The 23,007-nt window shown below is 35.4% G+C and overlaps 2 protein-coding genes and 1 long non-coding RNA gene across 3 annotated transcripts; 1 reads left to right on the plus strand and 2 right to left on the minus strand.

Annotated features, from left to right (window-relative positions):
- Nucleotides 1–551: 551 nt before the first annotated feature.
- Nucleotides 552–9,364, minus strand: LOC123717851 (integrator complex subunit 14). The gene is made up of 10 exons (XM_045674102.1): nucleotides 9,019–9,364; nucleotides 8,724–8,878; nucleotides 8,429–8,564; nucleotides 8,117–8,226; nucleotides 4,807–4,999; nucleotides 4,285–4,382; nucleotides 3,347–3,442; nucleotides 2,629–2,815; nucleotides 2,158–2,306; nucleotides 552–843 (listed from the first exon to the last, which is right to left on the minus strand). Exons 1-10 carry the CDS (start codon nucleotides 9,203–9,205, stop codon nucleotides 607–609), a joined length of 1,548 nt encoding a protein of 515 aa, XP_045530058.1. The 5' UTR covers nucleotides 9,206–9,364; the 3' UTR covers nucleotides 552–606.
- A 656-nt stretch (nucleotides 9,365–10,020) lies between these two features.
- On the plus strand, nucleotides 10,021–11,787 carry LOC123717814. The gene is made up of 2 exons (XM_045674027.1): nucleotides 10,021–10,453; nucleotides 10,987–11,787. Exons 1-2 carry the CDS (start codon nucleotides 10,047–10,049, stop codon nucleotides 11,438–11,440), a joined length of 861 nt encoding a protein of 286 aa, XP_045529983.1. The 5' UTR covers nucleotides 10,021–10,046; the 3' UTR covers nucleotides 11,441–11,787.
- Nucleotides 11,788–12,722: 935 nt separating this feature from the next.
- Nucleotides 12,723–18,879, minus strand: LOC123717816. Its single transcript, XR_006754877.1, has 2 exons — nucleotides 18,714–18,879; nucleotides 12,723–13,036 (listed from the first exon to the last, which is right to left on the minus strand). It is a non-coding gene; the product is annotated as an uncharacterized LOC123717816 (long non-coding RNA).
- Between the last annotated feature and the right edge of the window lie 4,128 nt (nucleotides 18,880–23,007).

Below are 23,007 nucleotides of genomic sequence, written 5' to 3' on the forward strand. Positions count from 1 at the left end.
TGGATATATTCCTACAAACCCGAAACCAAAAGACTATCAGCTCAGTGGGTGTTGCCTTTCGAGGATCGGCCAACTAAGGTAAAGAAAGGAAGAAGTCAAGGAAAAAAGATGATTCGGGAAGGTAATTTTGCGACAGTTGTGCTAGAAGATGGAGGGATAGTTACTGAAGACTGGTATGTCAAAGGCTGTTTGCCTGTTGTCTTGGAAAAAATTCGACAGCAGTGCCCTTGAAGCAGGATGAATGGCCCCACTGCTTTTCTCAGTGGTTTCATCGAATGGAGAGGAACGGAGATTACTTCGAAAAACAATAAAAGTATTGGCAACTTTCTACATTAAGCCGGTTTATATTTTCTAAACATTTTCAGTGTTACTAGGTATATATAGATATATTTGTATAACCTTTTATTTTTCCTGAACAAAATGGATTTTCCCTTTACGACTGTGTTTCCCGGGGCAAGCGATATAACCAACCAAATAAATTATTAATAAATTGATTAAACTGAATCTTATACTTGTTTTTTTTATACATAAATTATAACGAAAACGAAACGAAAAATACAAATGATTTTATTATAAATAAATAAAAAACAATTTGTTGACAGTTATTTAATGTGACATAGAAGAAACTGTAAATTCCGTAGCCAATGGTTGAAGCGTGTGCTTTATGTCTAGGGCGGTCCTTGGATCCCTCAGGGCGGCGGCTGCATGGGCAAGTTGTAATGCACACTCAGGTGGGGCAGATCCGCCTAAAGACGCACATTCGCGCTCTAAAGCTCCACCCACACATGTCAAAAGCTCGGAGAACCCAAGAGATATTGCAGCACGGCGGAGACGGTTCAATTCCTAAACAATACAAAAAGTAGAAATTAAAAAAAAAACAATAAATTTATTTATATACTCTGTGTTATTTCTTAGACTTAAAATTTCAAATTAAATAATTACAAGGGCCCCCCAAAAACCTTCTCTACATGTGATTCATGCACCAGATACCGTACCAAGATCTAAAATTGATAATTTATAAAAAAAAAACGAACAAGATGGATGCTTCCCGCCAAACCTACTTCTCATCAATATCTTTTTTGTATATAATCTGTGATATTATGTAAGCTTAAACTCTCCATCGATCAAAATTGTAACTATTTTACGATCACAATTGTTTTATTGTTTTGTGCTTAATTAATCTTAACTATATATTATATAAAATTGAGTCCCTATTTCCCTTGGTCACGGCATCACGCGTGAACGGCAGGACTGATTTCGATAATTATTTTTTTGTTGTGTTCGTTATTATCAGGAGAAGGTTCTTATGAAAGAAGAAACATTTAATAAAATTGCACGGAAAATTAGAAAATATAAAAATACTTTTGTTACTATAGCAGTTTTTTTCATTTCATTCAACATTTGATGTAACTTCATGGCGTTTGACATAACATTGACAGAATGCTTGCTGCAAATATCGTTAAAGAGCATGTAAGAAAAATGAATATCGCTTAAAACAAATGCCTCGATAAGAGTTATTATATTGATAAAATAAATATGAAATAATTACAGTCCTTGTGGCATTTGAAAATTCATAATTTTCACATGACCGCCGCCGTTTTATGTCGCCTGATTCTTTGTCCGAATACCAACAAAACTATTTATACGCGCCAAAAAAAAAAAAACACAAAAAATATTGTATATAATAAAGCATTTTTAGTTAATTATACAAATTCGAAATCAATAGAAACAGACAGTTAAGACAGGACATCGTCTGTCGGGTCCACTAGTTCAAAATAATAAACGTAATTGTAAATTTGTACAACACAGATAATATAATAAATGTGTAAAATGTATAAAAAATTTAAACGGTTTGAGAACATTAGCCGTAGACTGTACCGATGTACTTAACTCTTGTCGCTTTTGGCCAGTTTGTTATAAAAAATATTCAGTTTTACTATTAAATTATAACTCATTCTTCAATCTCAATCTTCAATAATAGAAACTCTTTAGTGCTACATACGTCGTGACATTGACATTTGATATGTGCCTAATGCGTTAGTCTGTACATTATATAATCACACGCACTGACGTTCGAAATTCAAATAAAAACTTTGATTATTGACGCGTTCCATTTTTAAATTTTTACATATATGCTGTCGAGTGAATAATTGTTACCTTATACAAATGTTGTGTCTTATCCGGTAACTTCCTCGCATGTCTCAGCACTTTCTGTACATCCGCTAATAAGGCGTGTGGGCGTGCCCATGCGCATCCCGACCCGCCACCGCTATACGAACGCCACGAGCGTATTGGGAATGATTCCGCTAAAATATCGTTAATATTAGTTAATATTTAACCTAGATAGATAGTTATCAATGGGTTTGTAAAACTTTAGCAGTGTTGGGTTCAGCTTGAGACGCATCCCTGAGGACCAACGGACTTTCTATGTGCGAATTTAACATTCGCTCGAACGGTGAAGAAAAGCTTTGTAATGAAACCGTTTCGACTTAAACTTAAAAAGTCTACGGCGTGTGTCAAGCAGCTGATTTGTGTATTAGATTGACAAATGATCATGAAAAAGACACTAAAATCTGAGGGCCAGACCTAAAAAGGTTGCAGCGCCACTGATTTATTTGTAAAACTTACGGTTCGTTGTGGTCTCATCGATGGGCCCCAATTGGTCTAATGCCCCAAGCCAGGGGGCAGCGGAGGTCCCAGGTCTTAACACACTGAGAAGAAGGCATGACCGCCTCGCGCGGGCTGCCTCACACCAGGCAGATAGTGTTCCCCACCAATCCACCCCAAGTTGTACCACGGCAGCCATACTTTCCACCTATAGGTAACATTATAATGTTACGTTTTTTTACCTTATACATTATAGGCTCACCTGATGTTACGGGATACCGTCGCCCATAGACACTCTCAATGCCAGAGGGCGCGCGAGTGCGTTGCCGGCATTTTAAGAATTCGTAAGATCTTTTCTTGAAGGACATAAAAAGGAATCCTACAACTAAAATAAATCATATATAACAAAAAAACAATCTCAAAAAATTGGGTGACGTAATACTTGAACGCTCCCTTATTCTACGTTTGTAGAAAAAACGACACTTACAATAAAAATATTCACTCTCATCTTTTCCTAACGCGCCAAAAGAAGTAAATCTACAAGAAAACAAAACTTCTGAACTGGCTGTAAATATCAGTTCTGAAATCTTCTAATTTGTACAGTGTGTTAAATAAATTATTTTAGCATTTGAATATAGCTGTCATTTCGTTTAGACCTTCAATTCAGTCTGTCAGAATTGAATTTGACACAAGTTGTCAGTTCGCGCCGTGTCATCTTTTTTACCTATACCTTACGTACCTTAAGTGCTCCGTGGAGTAACACACAGAAATTCGGCACTTTGCTAGGATCTGATATGTTCTCTTCATCAGTCGAACCATCCGTACTTGAACCTTCCTAAAAATTATCGATTTTTAACCAACAAAAACTTCAAAGTAATGAAACATTGTTTGCTGGGATGCTTTAAACAATATAAAAATAAAATGTACACCATTTTTATCATACTCATATCATTATACTCACAAAATAATAAATTAATGACGTAACTCAAATTTAATGTAAAGATGGACAGCCTTGGCACCAACATTGTTATTATTTATTTATAGTCCTCGATTTGTTTTTGGGTGTTTTATTTGTTTCTCTGTGGACACGTAAGCGCCGTCTCAGCTTATTTCGAAAAGCACAAAAGCTGGCGCGGCCGAAAATAGCAGGCGGAAAGTATAACGCAAATAGTCAAGTCTTTCCTTCAACTTTGACTTTGTTCCCTTTGGGGTAGAGACTCTTGGGCCGCGAGGTTCACATGCACTGATAATTTAAGTTGGAGCCTGGTAGGTAGTGCCAATGACACCAGAGCTGGTGCTGGTTAACGAATAAGTATAGCAATACAGCAAGGAAATGCCAGCATTAAAACATTGCCACAGACCAAACTTTATCATTTATTTTTCTAGTTATGCATTTTTAATTATTATTATTACTATGTAGGTAAAGAATAGTATATAGAACTCAATAAAAAAACAAAATGAACCCTTATCGAATTGACCTATATATTATGTATATACGTAGGTTATGTATTTGATTAAAAAATCTATCTCTACACTTTAAATGTTTAATTTCATAGTATTGTCTTTTGTTAACATAGCTTTTACACATTAAGAAAACACTTTTTAAACGGATTGAGGCTATGTATTATTTTTATTTATAATAATAATACATAGCTTCAATCTTAACACGTTTCTTACCTTTGTAGGTGTTTTTGTATCATAATTCTCTCGATTTGTATTATTATTTGTCTGTGCTTGTGGTATTACCAAATGTTTACTTAGAGCTATAGGGGTACCTGTCAAAAAATAAAATCTATTGTTACTAGAAAAAAATACGTTTTACAAAATGTCTTCAGTCAGTTCGCCATATATGTCTGACGATCAGAGGCACGCATCATACCTAAAATTAAATGCTTTATAAGCGGTAGCCGTGTAGGTAGCGGATTAAGGCACCTTGCGATAGTGCGTTCGAATCAGATGCAAATAACTTGTATAATGAAGAAAAACATCATTAAGAAAAGAGTGTACCAATTCTTAAAAGGCCGGCTTAGCACTTGCGAGCCTTCTGGCAATGTTGGTATCCATACCCTTTTACTTCCTGTTACATAAAAAAACGATGACATTTGTCAGACACAGAAGGCTAAATCTTGTCTATGATCACGAGGCCATGACGTTTGTAGCACCACAGAACCAGTAGAAGGAAAAAAAGGAAATTCTTACCCAAGTCCTGTTGAGAAATGAATCCTATAACGTGCAGTTGATTCGATATAGTATAAGTAGCTGATACTCCATCATGCGACGCAGGTGTTGGTGCTGGAAATAGTTGGACCCGCGCTTCTAACTGTCCACACTTTAGTGAACACCAGAATTCTTGGTACTGCTGTTCACACAGCCTGGTCATGGCTGTTATAACCTACAATTATTATAAACAAACTAAATATATATTCCACAAAGCTATGAAGACAGACATCTATACACTATACATATTATATATTTGTACAGAAGTATATACAAGAAAGTTTAGCTGTTCCTTAGAGGAGAAGCACTCGGGAATTGCTCCATCATCACCAAATAACAGTGCATAATGAAACCTAAAATGTCTATTTACGCGAAAAGTGCTTGGATGTTCATATTCATAGAACAAATAATTAATAACAGTTGGAGATAGCCCTGTAAATTGTACTTCTAGACCTACACATACAGCAGGAGGCAGAACTAGCTGCCATCAGGATTATGGTGCTGGAGCTATGGGGATAAATCACTATAGTGCACACACGGCGGTAGAGCATCAGCCTCTCATAGCCGCGCCATGTGATAGGATACCTAACCCACTCATATTTAACAGGAACCACATACAACTGAGAGAATAGGAACATAATCAGTCGACCTTGAATGACCTACGAATATATACCGATGGCTCATTAACTGGGTGTGGCTCAGGCGCTGGCACATTCTCACTTGATATCAACATACATCTAACCTAGGGTACACACAGCTCGATTTTTCATTGTGACTGTGTCCAAACCGAAGCAGGCAGAGCAGCTGTTGAGAATTAATAACTTTTGTATTTAGTTCTTATCCGACAGAGATGGATCTGTTCAGATGGCGCAAATAAATAAGAAGACACACAGCAAACTGTAATGGAGTGTCACGAAGCACTGGAAGCAATAACCTTCACTAACAGGGTTACTCTGCAGTGGATCCCTCAGCAATGGTGCTGCCGACGAGCTTGCGAGACCTCTTCTCGAATGATGCCTGCTGGCCCGTACCGCCCCTCACCTTGCCGTTCTCGCTAGTGCGAACCTGGATTTGCCAAAGATCCATGCGGACTGCGAACATTCCAAAATGCCTCTGCCAGCAGTCAACCCGCAATTGACAATGCGACTTCTAAGCTTAAATAGAACCCATCTCAAAACAACGATAGGAGCAATTACGGGCATCATCTTTTTGTACTAGGCGCGACAGAGCCTTATGTGTAGTTCAGTTCAGAGGAATCAGTCATCCACATAGTCCTGGAATGCAAAGCTGTGGCTAAACGTGCAGAAATACTCTGAGCAGTGAGGTTGCTCCGGGAAGCCAGTGAAGGGCCCGGGAAACTTTTGTGCTTCACGAAGAAGCTAAATTAGCCAAACGCACAAAGAACCGATTATGTGTCTAAGTGCGGACACTGAATCCACCAAGGTAATCCAACAGTTCAATGTGACTAATAAGGTACTTATTATATTTAAGACTTTCTGTTTAGCTGTATAATCTCAACCAACCACTAAAGTAAATACGTAACTAAGTCCATAGTCATTTTTCCCGCCTTTTTCTAATCGTATTTTTTTATTAAAGTTTTACTAACCCGCTCTATTTAAATATGCAATTATAGGTTTTAGAAATTATAATTAAAAATATAGCCATAGTAGACCCATAACTAAAAACATTATGTACTGATAATTGACTTGTTGAGGTGTGCGGAAATGTGTGTGCATGCTTTTAGTTTAACAAATAAATCTTCATGTGCCTTGAAAGTAAACATTATGATGGACGATTGAAAAAAATGCACATTCAGCCATATTAAACCAGCATATATGCATTATATTTATACTTATTTATTCACACATACAATAATTAAAATAATAAACTAAAATAACCTGGGGGTTTAGACAAGGTGCCTTAACAGTATTGTATGTAGAAAGTCGAAAACTAAATTTATATGAAACTTTGTCGACCCCCTGGTCCAATATCTGCCTTAATGCTACAACCTCTTCCAGACAAACTAAAATTGATACATATATATATGTAGCAGATTCAACGCGATTAATAATTGCAAAATTAGTCTTACTACCGTCGTCCGACATTATAATTTAATATTTAAACACAGTCAGTGCGCACGTCCGGCGCAGGCGCCGATCAGAGAGCTACTGCAGTCAGAAGAACTAAGTATGTGTCGTTCGCGATTGATCGGTTCAAAAGAACCAAATCTTCAAATCCTCGCTAACGAATGAGTCACTTCATTGAAAATGATTCGTTCGCTCAATGAGGTCGCGACTCGCGGTGGGTCATAGCGATCCATGGGAAACGAACGAACCAAGCGGGAGCCGACGATGCGGTATTTAAAATTTACGAGAAAGACAATCGAATATGATACTTAAATGTAGGTAAACTGTAGCTAGAATCTATTTTATACTTTTAGTTTGCTTCTACTTAAGTTTAATAAGCTATTCTATGGCAGTACAAATGAGGTTCAATCTTCAATATAGGTCGCGGTTATAGTATTGTTGAACTACTTGAACTAGCCAATATATTTAAAAAAAAAATCTTTTATTCTTTAAAACAAAAAAAGGTCCCATTTCAATTTTATATTTTAGTGCCATAGTGTCCTTTTACGTGTTGATTGTTAACGAAGTGGGCGTAAAAATAATTAATTACGAAAGTTTCTCTTTTTTAAAAAAATAACAAAATAAGTTTAAGAGCTAATATTTATTAAGGAAGGTATTTCAATAATTTATATTTGTAAAGTTTAAGTAGGTAGTAGATACTAGGTAGGTACACTCTACTTAAATTAAGTGAGGTAAATTAATAATTAACATGTGTAATGAATCTAATGCAAAATGATGCCAAGTACGAAGTGAAAAGATAATATCAATCGTAACATAACTAACTAATAATAATAATTTCAAATCGGACCCGATACAGCCCGAAACGATTCAGTTCGAAATGACCTTTGGTTCGTATGAACTATGAAATTGAGTCAATCGTTTGATTGAACGGGTCGAACGAACCAGATCAATTTGTCAATGGCTCAGTATTGATTCAGATCTTTCAGATCGAGCGAACGACACATGCATAGTCAGAACTCAACTATTGATTCTACGCACTACTGACAAATTGACTTTTACGCATTGACAACTTACAACCTGTAAGATTGTGTGGTGTTACCATTCTAATAAAACAAATGGTATTGCTTGATGTTGCCATTCTAAAAAACGAATGGCATTTATTACGTAATCTTGACATATATATATTTTTATAAAGTAACACTTACCCCAGGAACATTTAAGGTGTCCGGACTATAAATGGCACCTCTTGATGTATTACTTATAGTACTGTTAGTGTTACTTGCTAAATCTATTATTTTCTGATACAGAGGTATAGCTGAAACAAAAAAAAAACAAAGCTCCAGAAAAAATTGTAAGCTTGCTTAGAAATGCACACAAAACCCCGAGTTCAGATCCAAGATTTAGACAATTAATAAAAATAGACAAACTGTCTGCGATTTTATTCACATAGTACAATGTTAACTTAACAGACTTAGTGCGAAGTATGAATCCTGTATGTCAAAAATTCATTCCATTACCTTGTTGTAAGCTCTGATCATTTGGGGCAACAACGGGCAATACATTTATTCGCACAGGGTATGTGGGCGGCAAAGGTAGGGCTTGTATTATCCGATTCCTTCCTATTTGACCAGTACCTATACTGCCATCTGTAATCTTTTAAAATTTATTTATTGAGTGAGAATGTATATGGGAATATGTGAATTGCATTTGCAAAATTAAATTAATATCTGTTTGTAAAATTTTACAAAGAACAGTTAATTAAACTGTGTAAATTATGTAAATTAAACAGATAACTGTTAAAATACCAATTACCAAAATAATTTGCATAGGTGTTTGATATCCCCATTCATTTAAGATCAATTGGTTTACACCAATGAAAGCTGTTTCAATACATGTCTTGTCTCCTTCTTCCAGGTGAGGCAACTTTGCTCTGATGTTGTCATATTCACGGGTAAATGGAATTGTTACTATAAGAAAAGCAATGTTTATGTATTTTGTTAATATTCCAATGTATACCCACAATCATCCTTGATATATGTGGAATAGTAAATATTTAAAACAAGATATGGCTGCTTATTTAATTGTATATAAGCTGGAAAGATGTTACCTTCATATGTGGATGAAAATGTAACCAGTGCAACATATTCTAGTTTAGAATGTACACATAGGTAGTCTAGAAATGTATTAATCGCAGCTGAAGCAATCGTAAGCCGTGTATGGTTCTCAGTAGAGTCCGAGGAAGGTACGGGCCGACTCATAGAAAGAGAAACATCCAATAATATCACAGTCGGCATCTTAGGTTATTTATTAAATACAGATTTTGAGTTTCAAACATATGATGTAGCGTAATTGTTGTACTTAAAACACGTTATCATATAAAATGTATAATATTGTATGTGAAAACAAAAATAAAGACAATTTGTTATTATTTTGTTTCTACACATTCAGTTAAGTGCACAGCTTAGGTTGAACTGAAAGACCACAGATTGCTGTGGTGATAATCTATAAAATACTATCTGTATTGCCTGAAGCCATCACAGCCTATGGATCTCTAATACGTTTATGGAGTAGGCTATTCACATTGCACTACATTCAATAAAACTATAAGTAATAATAAAAAGTAAAACAAAGTACAATGATATAGTAAATTATTATCAAAACAGATGGCGCTTATTCAAAATAAAAATCGCGAATTAAAACAAAGGTATAACATTCGGCAAGAATTTTGATTGTTTTCATTAATTTATATAACTGGATATTGATGTTTTATTAAATAATATATATATATATATATATAAAAATAAATAGGGAACCTTCGTGGGACAGCAGTAGTGGGACAGTAGACAGCAGTGCTAACTTAGCTTTTTGTTATGTAGACAACACTTTTTGTCAATATAGTTCGTACTAAAAATTGCAATACATAAAATGAATATATTACATATGAAATAAAGCATTAGTAGCAAACAAGAATGACATATATTATTTTGCATAACCGTCGCGCCATTTATCTTTCTGCACAGACTAGCAAACGAACGGGTCAGTCAGATCTCCAAACTGATTAAAATATAAATATAGATAGCCTACTAGATTTTTTAAAGCTACAAAACGGCGTTTAAACAAAAATTTGATTAAACGATGGAAAATACGGAAAATAATATGGCGTTATATGAAAACGACCTAGAATGTGATGATCAGGAATATAGCCACGATTTTATAACATTACCTTGGGATGACCGGACTCGTACGAGCAAAATCAGCGTTGCGCTATTGTTGGCCAGTATATTAATAACTACATTGGCCATAGTAGCTAATAACTTCATCGTTCATTACAAAAACTTTGATGCGAAAGCTTTGAGCGCGGAAACAAATATTAATTGCAATTTGGTTAAAGTAGATACATATCAATTCGTCGCAAGGATTCGTTCTGTCGTTAATTTAGAACTAATTTGCGTTGGAGCGGTTCTGTCACAGTCATCAGTATTGGCGAATGAATTATGTTTAAGGTCGGGTCCGATTCGGCTACATTTGGGAAGTCCTACTGAGTAAGAATAGTATTTAAACTGTTTTATACATCAGCCATGTATGCCAAATGTCTCTCACAGAGCCTTAAACGGGAACGAATGTAGTAAATACTGTGTTTGATAATTTTCCTTTTGAAGAATGATCGTTTTTTTATGGATTATGAGACAAACGAGCACGAGGTTCACCTGATGTTAAGTGATGTCCGCCCATGAACACTCACATTGTCAGAAGGCTCGCAAGTGCTTTGCCGACCTTTTAAGAATTGGTACACTTTTTTCTTAAAGGACCCTAAGTCGAATTAGTTCAGAAATACTTCAGTTTTATTAATTTATATGAAAGTCTATTATAAGACTATTTTCTAATTAAACATATTAATAAATGTTGTAACTTGAATGAAATCTTACGATAATTATGTTAAATGTTTAATTTGATTAGTTGCTGTGGTAATTTCCATGGTTTTAAAAGCTCGTTTTGTTTAATAAATCCAAATACCATCCCAATTTACCTTGTTTATTTTAAAATATATCGTTAGTAGATTTTTTATCTTTTACAGTCCTCAATGTAAAAAAGGATTTCCCGTGGATGTTTTCGAAGTCATACCACACGATGGCGTCATAACGAAGGCCCTAGTACTCTTATCGAGCTTTGAAGATCTGTCCCGATGCGCTAATTACATTAAAATAGGAAAAAATATACATTTTAAAAATAAAGCCCTAATAATAGGACGGCCATTTCGTGGCGGGCGATCGTTGTCACTTCAACTTGTGACAGTTGACAATATAGACAATTCCACAGATGTCGGCAATTTCAAATACGATAGTGTGATCTGTGTTAAGGACTTGGATAAGTGTCCCGTGAGAGCTGGAGACCTATTAGTTCAAGAGGGATTACTGTATGGACTTGCGTCTACCAGTGTGAATGACAGAGGGCTGAAGCAAGCAGTGTGCTTTGCAAATCTCACTCTAGTTTATAAGGAATTAAAATTGCTTGATGCAACAATTGGTTAGAATCATTGGTGCATTTACACAGATTTTACAATATAATATTCATAATTCACCGTTTTTATAAGGTCATAAAATATTAACATTGGCTACTATAATATAGGTACATAATCATTCGTTATTATATTATAATAATGTATATGACGGGCTATACATCTCATATGTTTTATTTACAAATCCCTGACGCAAAGCAATTGCTTGAAATGTAGTAATTTGCAGAACACAAATTGTTACTCCCTTAGGGAATTGTAATATCTAATAATTACAACATATTTAGATTTTATGTGTAAACAAAGGAAAGCAGACAATTCTGAAATTATATTTTGGCTGCCACATGCTATATGATACTATGTTACCATTGTCTTTGTGTTTAATATAAAATACTTTGATTAGAGTGTCTAGATAAATCGTCAATGTTTATGACCTAGACAATAAATTAAATACATTCACGTAGTCTATATTGATTGTGTTACTTCAAAGTTATAAATAACATCAATACACTCCGAATGTTAATTATAATTATGATTATATAATATGACAGATTTTTGAATTTTTACACACCTCCAAAACTCCAAAATATTACGTCCCATTAGTAATTACTCAATAATTTACCGGTGTATCATTTCATTTTGGATGATCAGCCTTCTGTGCGTGCCACATGTAACCGACTTATAGGTCTAAGGCATACGGTTTTCTGACAATGTTTCCCTTCACTAAACGAGCGAATATTTAATGCACAAATGGAGAGAAAAAATTGGTGCACAGACAGCCAGACGTTGCTGCAGAGGTTTAATCCATATGTGTAGTACAGAAGCGTGCTTTTCCGGGTATTGGTCGTGTTACCCCAAGGGAGTCGAAATAAGTTTAAGGAGATAAATATCAATACACTAAACACTACCTGGTCAATACATTCTTGAAGCCTTGTTGTGTGTACAAAAAAAAAACAATGATTTTAAAACAAATGGTGACTTTCACCTGTATACAATTTAAAAGAGAACTAAGCGTACATTAAAAATAACAAAGTTATCAAGCTAATTTAACATCTTTTCTTTTGACTTTCATAAGTTAAATAAGTTATTTTAAGTTTGCGTTGAGTTAGGAGCCGTGGTTCGAACGCATGACCACAGACCATGCGACCATCTAGACCATAGACAAGAGGGTTGCATGACAACAGATGAAAGGGTTGCAAGCCATTAGGCCAACACTGCGTAAAATATAAATAGTTATATTTTATGCAGGTATTTTATAGACAATCATAGTGTAATGATTGTCTATAAAAACAAACAAGTAAAAAATATTATAGAGTATAATTTTCTATGTCAAAATTACATTTGAAACTAATATTCGTGACACCTCCGTGTATGTCTTCTGTGCTGACGGGACAAAATTCTAACCGATCCTAAATCAACTTCTTCGGGGGCGGTAATTCCTTTCCAGTCCTTTGTTAAATAGTACAAAACTAGTACAGTTAAAAATGTAACAAAGGTATAAAACAATAGTCTATCATTTTTAAATGGTTGAATGAATTGTGAAACACCACTCGGCTTTATTGGCGGCTTACTCTGTTTTATAGATGTAATAACATTCAAGACATGCTGCAACCTGAAAGAACAATATCTCGCATTATTTGGGTGAGCTTTAGATAAACTTACGATACACCTGACATTTAATACATATATATTTAAACACACATTTTACAGTCCACTGGCTTGCAAGCTGTACAGGAGGTGTAGGTAAGGAGGTAATATATACATATATATTTTCTCCTAATAAGGGGAAATTGTTTTAAAATAACTCCCGTAACAAAATAGTGAGAAAGTTTGTATTTAAAGCGAGAATTAACCATAGATACAAGGGGCGTTCAAAAAATAGTGATGCTATAATTGTCCTTGGAAAAAAATACTGTCAGGCGTAACCCATATACTTAAGATATAATAAAAAAGAAATTCTTTTGTTTTTTGAAATTAGAAGTCATTTGATTGCGTCGTGTAAGAACGTGTTCCTAAAATGGATATAATAGAAGTTCCCGCTATGATTATCTCTGTTGAATTTTATTACGGCGTTGGTAAAACAAAGGGGAACCAACATTAGGGGATCATGATCCTCCACATTTTACAGTTGCGCGGTAGTGTGTAGAGTTCAAGCCAGAAAGAACTTCAATTGACGCCCTACATTGGTAGAGACTGAACTAATGATGAAAAAAAAGAACATTGTGCTTTTTTATAGTAGAAGAAAATTTACTATATGTTAAATTAGAAGATATTACGATTTCTACGATATTTGGGAATGATATGCTTTCTGACACGTAGAAACAAACGAGATTGAGAATTACAACAAGATCTTGAACGATTTCGTTTCGTTCTTTCGATTCATAATTATGGACGAAACATAGATTTATCATTATGAACAAGAAAATAAATCAGTGGTCCTACAATCTTTTTAGCTCTGGGCCGGACATATCTGCAACTGTTTCATGATCATTTGCCAATCTAATAGGCAAGTAGGTAATCAGCCTCCTGTGCCTGACACGCCGTCGACTAGGGTCTAAGGCAAGCCGGTTTCCTCACGATGTTTTCCTTCACCGTTCTAGCGAATGTTAAATGCGCACATACAAAGAAAGTCCATTGGTACACAGCCAGCACTGCTCTCTTCAACACCATTATGACCCGGAAAAAAAACAGCAACAGTTAACTTGAAAGATACAGATATGGGCTGATGGTTAGCGATGCGTCATACTCGTGAACGGGTGCTACTTATGGTGACTGTCGTACTTGAAGTCGTGTATGGGCTGATTATTAGTACGTATTTCGATTACTACTTCTTTACTTCATGCCTGCTGCTGACAGAGGACCAATCTTTTTTAAATGTTTTATTATTGTAGTTGATTGCTTAAAGATTTCACGTGGAACATAGTGTAATGGTTGCAGCTGTGTACAAACATTATGTAAAACAAAAAACTAGGCGCTTAAAAAGAGTGGCGGAGAGTTTATTTCCAGTTCTTCTCTTCCGTTCTACGCCCTTGATTTGAGAACTGGTAGTAAATGTAAAATTACAAGAATTTTATTATGTAAATGATTAAATAATTATATAAATGATTTTGAATTTGAATTATCCCCAACTCCTAAGAAATATAGTATTAGTCTGGTCTCATATTAACATGATTGATCGGTTCAAAGGCGGTTTTATTAACAGTGGGTCGCTTCAAATCTTCGACTCTCGCCTTATAAGATTTGACCTTATTCCTCGTGAATGCGACGCGATGTTATGGATGTAGTATATCTCTACAAGATAATACATATTTGTATGGAATATCATAAATGCTGTAAGAGATATAGAGGTATAGAAATTATAGCCAGAACAAATGTAAATTTTACACGCCTGCCTCACGTTGTACTCATCCGTAACATGTGTCGGGTTTACAACAAAACTGTGATTATGTGTTTAGGAGTGGACAGGTTCAGCAACTGTATAGAGACATTTCGAGTACTTCTAGCAACCTGGCATTCTTGCTATCATCATTTCTATTTATGTATTTACATGGTATATTCGCGTACTCTTGGCGAACCAATGTGGTGTTTTTATTAGGTCCTTACATATGAAATTGGCGTATTTCGTACTGGCCACTTTAATCACGATGTTCTCATCTTTGGTAAGGAATTCCAAATTCAATTTTGTACTCATGTATTTGTGCTTCGATGACCGCGATTCATTTGTTTTTTTCTTCGGTTTTTTTCTGTTTGCGTCACTCATTTTACAAAATGGAAAACATAAAGTATCGCATTATTTACGAGTACGAGTTCCGCCGTGGCACTAGTGCTGCGGAAACGAGTGGACGGCCTGAGATCCAAGTTGATAATGAAGTATTGAAGGCTATTGTGGAAGCGGATCCATCGTAAACCACGTCCGAGTTAGCTGCAGGCTGCGGTGTTAGAGATAAAACTGTTTTAATTCACTTGAAGCAAATTGGGAAGATTAAAAAGCTTGAAAGGTGGGTACCTCAAGAATTGACTGAAGCAAACCGGCAAACGTGCGTCGACTGCTGCGTTACATTACTGAACCGGCACAATAATGAAGGTATTTTAAACCGAATCATTACCTGTGATGAAAAATGGATTCTTTACGATAATCGGAAGCGCTCAGCGTAATAGTTGGATCCTGGCCAGCCAGCAAAATCCTGCCCCAAGCGAAAATTAAAACCAAAAAAGTTACTTGTAAGCGTTTGGTGGACTAGTGCCGGTACTTTTCATTGCAGTTTTCTCAAATCTGGCCAGACTATTACGGCTGATGTCTATTGTTAGCAATTGCAAACCATGATGGAAAAGCTAGCGGCTAAGCAACCTAGATTGGTCAATCGCTCCATGCCACTGCTACTTCACGACAACGCTAGACCACACACTGCACAACAGACGGCTACCAAATTGGAAGAGCTACCATTGGAATGTCTAAGACATCCTCCGTACTCCCCGGACCTTGCTCCAACAGATTACCAATTTTTCGAAATTTGGACAACTTCTTGCAAGGGAAAAAATTTAACTCTGATGGGGCAGTCCAAATCGCCTTCACAGATTTTATTGATTTCCGTCCGACTGTTTTTTTTTAGTAAAGGGATCAATGAACTACCTATGAGATGGCAAAAGTGCATAGAAAACAATGGTTCATACTTTGATTTATTAAATTTATTATATTTAAAAATATTCGACTTTTGTTCCTCCCATACAAAACGCCAATTTAATATGTAAGGACCTAATATTAAGGACCTAATGTTAGTTCTGCATGAAAGTTACATCTACGTTGACAACGAGGAGGTTGTTAGTTCTCATGAACTTCTCTTTCATTTACGCTGTTTACACCCCGTGGTTATGTTTTAGTTTCAGATGTAAATACACTTTTAATCTGAAAGGTGATTACATTGATAATAAAACATTTAATTAAAAATAATTGCGTCATAATCTCCTATATAGATCTACACAGTCCCCATGGACACTAAAAGCATTGTTTGCGGGAAAATTATAAGGCGCTTTGGAGATATATTGTGGTCATCCAGATCTCCAGACTTAACCCCAGCTGACTTTTTTATAGGGTACTCAAAACAAGAGTTTATGGTGTTATTATACCGAAATAACGACAGAAGTGAGAGCCATATCAGTTGACGTCCTGCGGCGCGTCTCTTCTCGCTAGTCCGCTTTAAAGCGTGCTTTCACCGTGATGGAAGACATCAAGACGGTGTAATATTCCGTACATAATACATTATAATATTATAAACACAATGTTTTTTTTTTAATATAAGTATTTCAAGTTTAAAATCGACTCTGAGTCACTATCACTTATACTATACTGATTAGGAGAAAACAAGTGTGGGCAGTGATTAATTACTGCTGGTGATTAGTTGGCTGCGTAGTAACGTGATTAGAAGCGTGTTCTATGTCTTTGCGAGTGAACTGCGAATAGCTACGTCCCTTGCGCTCTCCCTTCCCCCTCACTCGCAGCGTGCCTGCCAAACCACGTCAGGACAGGCACACAGGCACCAAGATTCTTCGGTCAACCTGAGAGCAAAGTAATAATCCGTCGTATCTTAGCAGCCAATTCCTTAGAGAGTTGGTAGCTTGCGCAATGAATGGGTCTTCTATTAAACCATTTTCGAAACCAAAATTTTCTTGGTCTTGCAAGTTCAGCTTCCAAAGCTTCTTCGGTTTCAGATAGCACCGCCGCGTTTTATACTTAATAAATAATAAATAAAATATGTGTTTATTCATTTTAAAGTATATATGAATTACAATGTGTAATATTTGGGAACCCTTTTAAGTAAAAAATACCTGTGTCATTCCAGCTCTTTCATGACAAACTTAATTATATATTCCTTAAAATATATTTATATATAATTTAATTACATCTTTTATTTTATTTTATTTATTTTTGTTATTGATTTTTAACTGTTATCAACACGCTTGAGTGCATAAGTGAGTGTGTGAGTGAGTCAGTGTGTGATAGAGTGAGTGTGTGAGTGAGTAAGTGTGTGAGTGAGTGAGCGAGTGAGTCAGTGAGTGAATGAAAAAAGTCTGTAACTACATACTAGGTCTTAGAAGAAGCTCTGACTCTGCGTAGGGTTCATAAGCCAGTCCTTTAGTCGTTTTTTTTAGATTGTAGACCGTGAGCGGATAGATGTTAAGCAGCCTATTTAATGTATTATAGATATAGTCTGCTTGCATATTACGTCTGGCGAAGTCAGTCCTTACGGTCTGAGCGACGACAACATTTCTATTTCTTTTTAAGAAAAACCTACTATCAAATGGTAGCGCTCTGTCTGATTTTAAAATTAGACCCAGGACATACAGCTTCCTAACTGAATGTTATTGGCTGAGATGATAAAGCTCTTCCGATGGGAATCTGTATGGCCGGAACAGCATGCACCTTTAATAGAGCCCTATGTCCCCGTTCCAATACCAAACATTTTATTATATTGGCCGCTCCCCATATGTTTAAATACTTCTTTCAGTGCTTCTTCCAATTGCAAGCACACTTCTCGATGTTCGTCCAAACTTGCTGATCGACAGCTATCGACTACTGAATTTACTTGGGGGACACTAAAAAATAATTGGACACTACTTGCACTAATCATTCTAAATTATTAATCACTTGCACTCGCACTTATCGAAGTGAATACAGGTAAGGTCTAGTCAAGTAAGTTTTCTCATTTAATACGATATAGTATTGAAAGTTAGTGCTGCAGAAGATTGTAATATATGCACGTTCAAATATTCATTAAACGCTTGTCACAAGTTCAATTAAACGTCAAATGATATACCATGGGACATTGGCGACTGTAAGCCAAAAACATAACTCAATTAAAATGTTAATTTCGACCTCATACGTCACTCATTCTACCGATAAAGCCTTTAAGTTTTTGTATTGAACTAGTGTGTACGAAAACCTTATTCGATTCATATGGAAAAGTCAATGAACTCTGGGGAATTGCACATGCGGAAAAAAGTGAGGTCGTAGCATTTGTTTATCTTCGGGTTACCTCTAGTGACTAGTGGTTTGATTATAGCTATATTCTAGGCCCTACATAATCCCTCTGTTTGGGTCTAAGACATCCGAAGTTACGCACAATTTCTTCCTTCAGAGTTACAATAAATTTTAATAGACCATACTAGAAACAGATTGAAGCGGCGGATATTTTGGGTCGCAGAACCAGCGGAGTAAGTAAAAAACTCATTAGATAGCTAGGATCAACTCTGAGAGTTACCTTTCCACCTGGATGGAGAGATTATCCACTCACCTTGTTTGTAGTTGTAGTAGTTTCTTAGGATGTGATTCGTTTGGTATCTGGGCCATTTAGAAAATTTTGTTTGATTAGGCCATGTTAAAGATATTCAATGCCATTACCAGCCAATTTATCTTTTTATATTGGAGCTTAAATTTAATTACTGTAATCACTTGGCATCTTTCAATCTGACACTATACCACAAGATATGTAAACTTCTTTCTTAAGTACCTATTCGGTCGCTACATCGACATAGTCTATAATCATATTTTTTCTGTTCTTTTGATAAATTATTTCGGCGCGGGTATGGTTTCATTAGGTACGACTTTAGAGGAAAAGCTTCATCTCCAATGAAAACAGCATCGCTAGGCAAGTCCAGTGTATTTTCCTCGATACCTTTTTTTAATGAACTTTTATTAAATATACCATCATCGGAGTTTCTTTCCTTTGCTTCAATGTTAACATATACGAAACAAGTGATAATCAAGGCAACCCAAAAGTACAATACTGAATGCATTTTTATAGTTGAAAAATTCTGATCTTGTTCCTGGAGGACGCCTAATCAGTATGTGTTTGCTATCCAAAGCTCCGACACATGAAGGAAATTGCCATCTTGTTGCAAATCCTGTTTGTAGATTGACCCATTATTTTTTGGTCTAGGTACCTAAAAATATTTATATTTATATTTTTTTTGTTTCAGATCGACGAGTTTACTCCATGTTCATCTCACACTCAAGTTAACAAACTATTAAAACTTTAGACTCCGTGATCGATATAATCGATTTAACACCAAAGCCATTTATTAATAATTATATCGTATTGTATTATGTTACGTTGATTTGCAGCTATAAGTTAATAACATTATAATTCTTACTTTTTCTGTAATCTACCTTATGTAGACTGATGACATAGATAATATATTGATTTTGAAGTTTTTTATTCATACCTTAATAAAATAGCTTGTAGAACTCCAACCAAAAAGTAAATAATTGTACTATAAATATTTCTATATATTCTGATGTTTGAAATGAATCCCCTGTAGCCAGAAACTTTAACGTTATTTCTTAATGTTCAAACTTAACACCTGCGCAAATATTACTTCAAAACACCATCGCGGGAACATTGCCGTCAACCACATCAGGCGCTTGAAGATTCTTGATACAAATCTGTCTACTCATGTCACTTGATCTACGATCATTGTACAATTCACATCCTTTATTTAATTATATTATTAACTATCTGGGCATTTAATTTACACCACCTATCCGCTAAAGATAGAACACTAAATTTCCGAGCAGCTATAGCTTGACGCATATTTGTATCTTTTTTTTGTATAGACGTTTCAATTTCTTGAAATAAATATGAGAATTGGACTTTCGTAAACCGAAACATATTTTTGAATGTCTCTTCATCTTCCCATTGTAATTTAAGGCATAATGTGGTAGAAAATGGTTTCTCCTGGCTAGCTATCCATTTTTTAACCCAACATCCTTTTTTCCGTTTAATTAAATCTTGTCTTAGAAGAGCAGATAATTAAAACACCCTCACGCACTGCACTCATGATAGCAACTGGCACAATACCTCGAAATGCGAAATTCTGTTTACACGGACACAATTAACTTTCCATTGCCAGGCAATTGTCGCCAAAGTGGAACAGCGAGAGATGTGAATGTTTCGAAGAAGAAACTTTTTTATATTCTTTCGATAATCGTACCTTCGAGACGAGAAACTCTCTCCATCTAAATGGGCCTTTAGGCGATACAAAGTTCGCCGGGTCAGCTAGTAAACAAAAAAACAAGAAATACAAGAACTTGGTTTTACTATAAAAAACTTATGTTCAAATAATAGTGTATTGCTCATTATTTAGTTAATTAACACAACACAACTTTTAGTTTTTACTTAGTAATTACTTATCTAAAGTAGTTTGATATGCGGATTAGGTACCTCAGTTAAATAACAGAGATTACACTAGATTTTAATGTAATTTTTGCCCATTGAAGTATTTCCGAACCAATTCGACTAAGGGTAGTTCTCTCGTTGAATTCAGCAATAATTATGCCTGGTTTTAAGGCCCTATCCCAGCACGAATTGTTGTGTCAGTGTCTCGGAGTGGACCGCGGTGCGCAGTGACGAGCTGGAGCACTGAGGAACATCGGCCCGTAATAACAATTAGTTGTGTAAAACATTAAATTAACATAATTTTATCAATTTTTTTTTCTGAAACGGATTACTTGGCTTGCGATAAATTATATTGTGTAAATTTCAAAATCATGTTCTATATACATTTTCGTCATAATATGAATTCAAAGTGTCAAAAATTGGCTATGTTTGGATTATTTTCTATCGAGCGAAGTTATTTAAATAGTGTATCGATCTATCAAAATGGATACATAAACTACACAACTCCACCATACATCTTTTTCTATTCACCCTACTTCAAGAAACGATTACAAAAAATGGAAAGAAACAATGTTCTTTATTGGAGTTTGGCGACCGAATAGGTCTTTAAGGTGAATTAGATATTGTTAGACACTATTAATATTGTACGTGGATTCAATAGCTCAGCTTATAAATTAATAGAAACCTTCACAAACGAAACATTCAGAAATCCTCTTAATAAAATTTATTTGAAGATAAGATAAAGAACGGATTTACATAATCACTTTACAAGATTTACGCCGTGTTAGGTAAAGCTTCCATGTCTAATTTGATACTTTTGTAAGAAATAGAGACGTAAAAAGCTTTTAATATGTGCATTATAAATTTATAATACTGTCTATCAAGTATGGGAGAGTTGCCGAGCTGGCTAATAGGGGTTGTTTTTTATAAATACCTTTTTCGGTCTATCTTCCTTGGCTAGTTTATCGCAGGGGTCGTTCCCATTTCTACTTAAATGATTGTAAATATATAGGGATTTGGTTTCTAACAGTTATTACACTTACATTTTGTGGTTATTACACAATTATAATAATTAATCATATATATCTGGATCGCAGTATTTACACTATTGATTCACTATATTTATGAAATTTTAATTTAAATTAATGTTTATATTATGATTATTAACTAATATTTAAAAAAAATATTTTTATTTATAAACACTTCGTTACACTACAGAAAATAAAAAAATTAACATAATTAAATCAAAAGGAGGGCAACTGGCGGCCTTATCGCTTTCAAGCGATCCCTTCCAGGCAACCACTTTTCAAAGTTTATGAGCACCTAAAAATCAGGACAATTTAAAAGGAGATCAAGACCTGGAGTATGAAATACAGAAAAAGGGGAGGAATGCATCCTAATAAGCTTGCCACGCAACTAACCACACCGGACTCAATAAAAAGGCTTAAAAGACGACAAATCCTAAGTCTTCATAGACACGGTTAAAAGAGTGGAGCAGTCTCGATGGAGATTTTGCTCTGAACGCCTAACAGCTCTCAACACATCTGCTCATCTGTCTAGCTGACTGATTGCAAGATAAAGACTTATAAAAAAATAAAAAGTTCAAAGTCGTGTCTTTGTTCTGCATTGTTCATGAGTGACAATAGTGTGCGGCTAATAGCGGTTCTAGCCAGTCGATCAAGCGATGACAGTGAGGATGTACGGGCCATACAGTCTGAAGAGATTCCAATCATGTCGCCAAGCAGGTACTTGATTGGAACTCGTGACGAAAGCGAAAGCGTAGCCGTTACAAGCAAATCTGGCGCAGTACAGTTGCAGTTAGTCTGCCCAATTTAGCGATTAAGTAAGTCATATGAAATCAAAAGTTTTTAATAACCTATGAAATCTAAATATACATTTATTTATTTACACTTTGCAGCAATAACACAGAGATACAGTACAATTGAAATAATTAACTAAGAGGAGAGGGGAACTGGCGGCCTTATCGTTTTCGAAAGATCTCTTCCAGGCCACCACAACCAGAAGACTAAATTTGAGCAAGGAGTGTAATGTGTGTAAAAAATAAAATTGTATTTGAGATAAGAGAGAGAGGATTTTTAGTTAATAATAATAATACATACCTTCAATCCGTTTAAAAAGTGTTTTCTTAAGAGATGGATTTTTGGAGAATGATTACCAGTTCGCAAATTAAGACTATAGAGCGAGAAGAATTGGGAAGAAGCTCTCTGCTCTTTAGTCGCACTCTTTTTCTTTTTAACTCTTATTAATCGCGAAGTTTTGGTTGGGGCGTTCTGATCTGTCCTTCAAGATCTTCCCTTCAGATCAAAGTAAGAACGCAGTACAATGTAGCTGATTAATAACTCCTTTGCACCTAGTAACTTGTAAGGAGCTTTAATTAATACCTTTCATT

This window comes from Pieris brassicae, chromosome 13 (genome assembly GCF_905147105.1).
Source record: "Pieris brassicae chromosome 13, ilPieBrab1.1, whole genome shotgun sequence".
Classification (NCBI taxonomy): Eukaryota; Metazoa; Arthropoda; class Insecta; order Lepidoptera; family Pieridae; genus Pieris; species Pieris brassicae.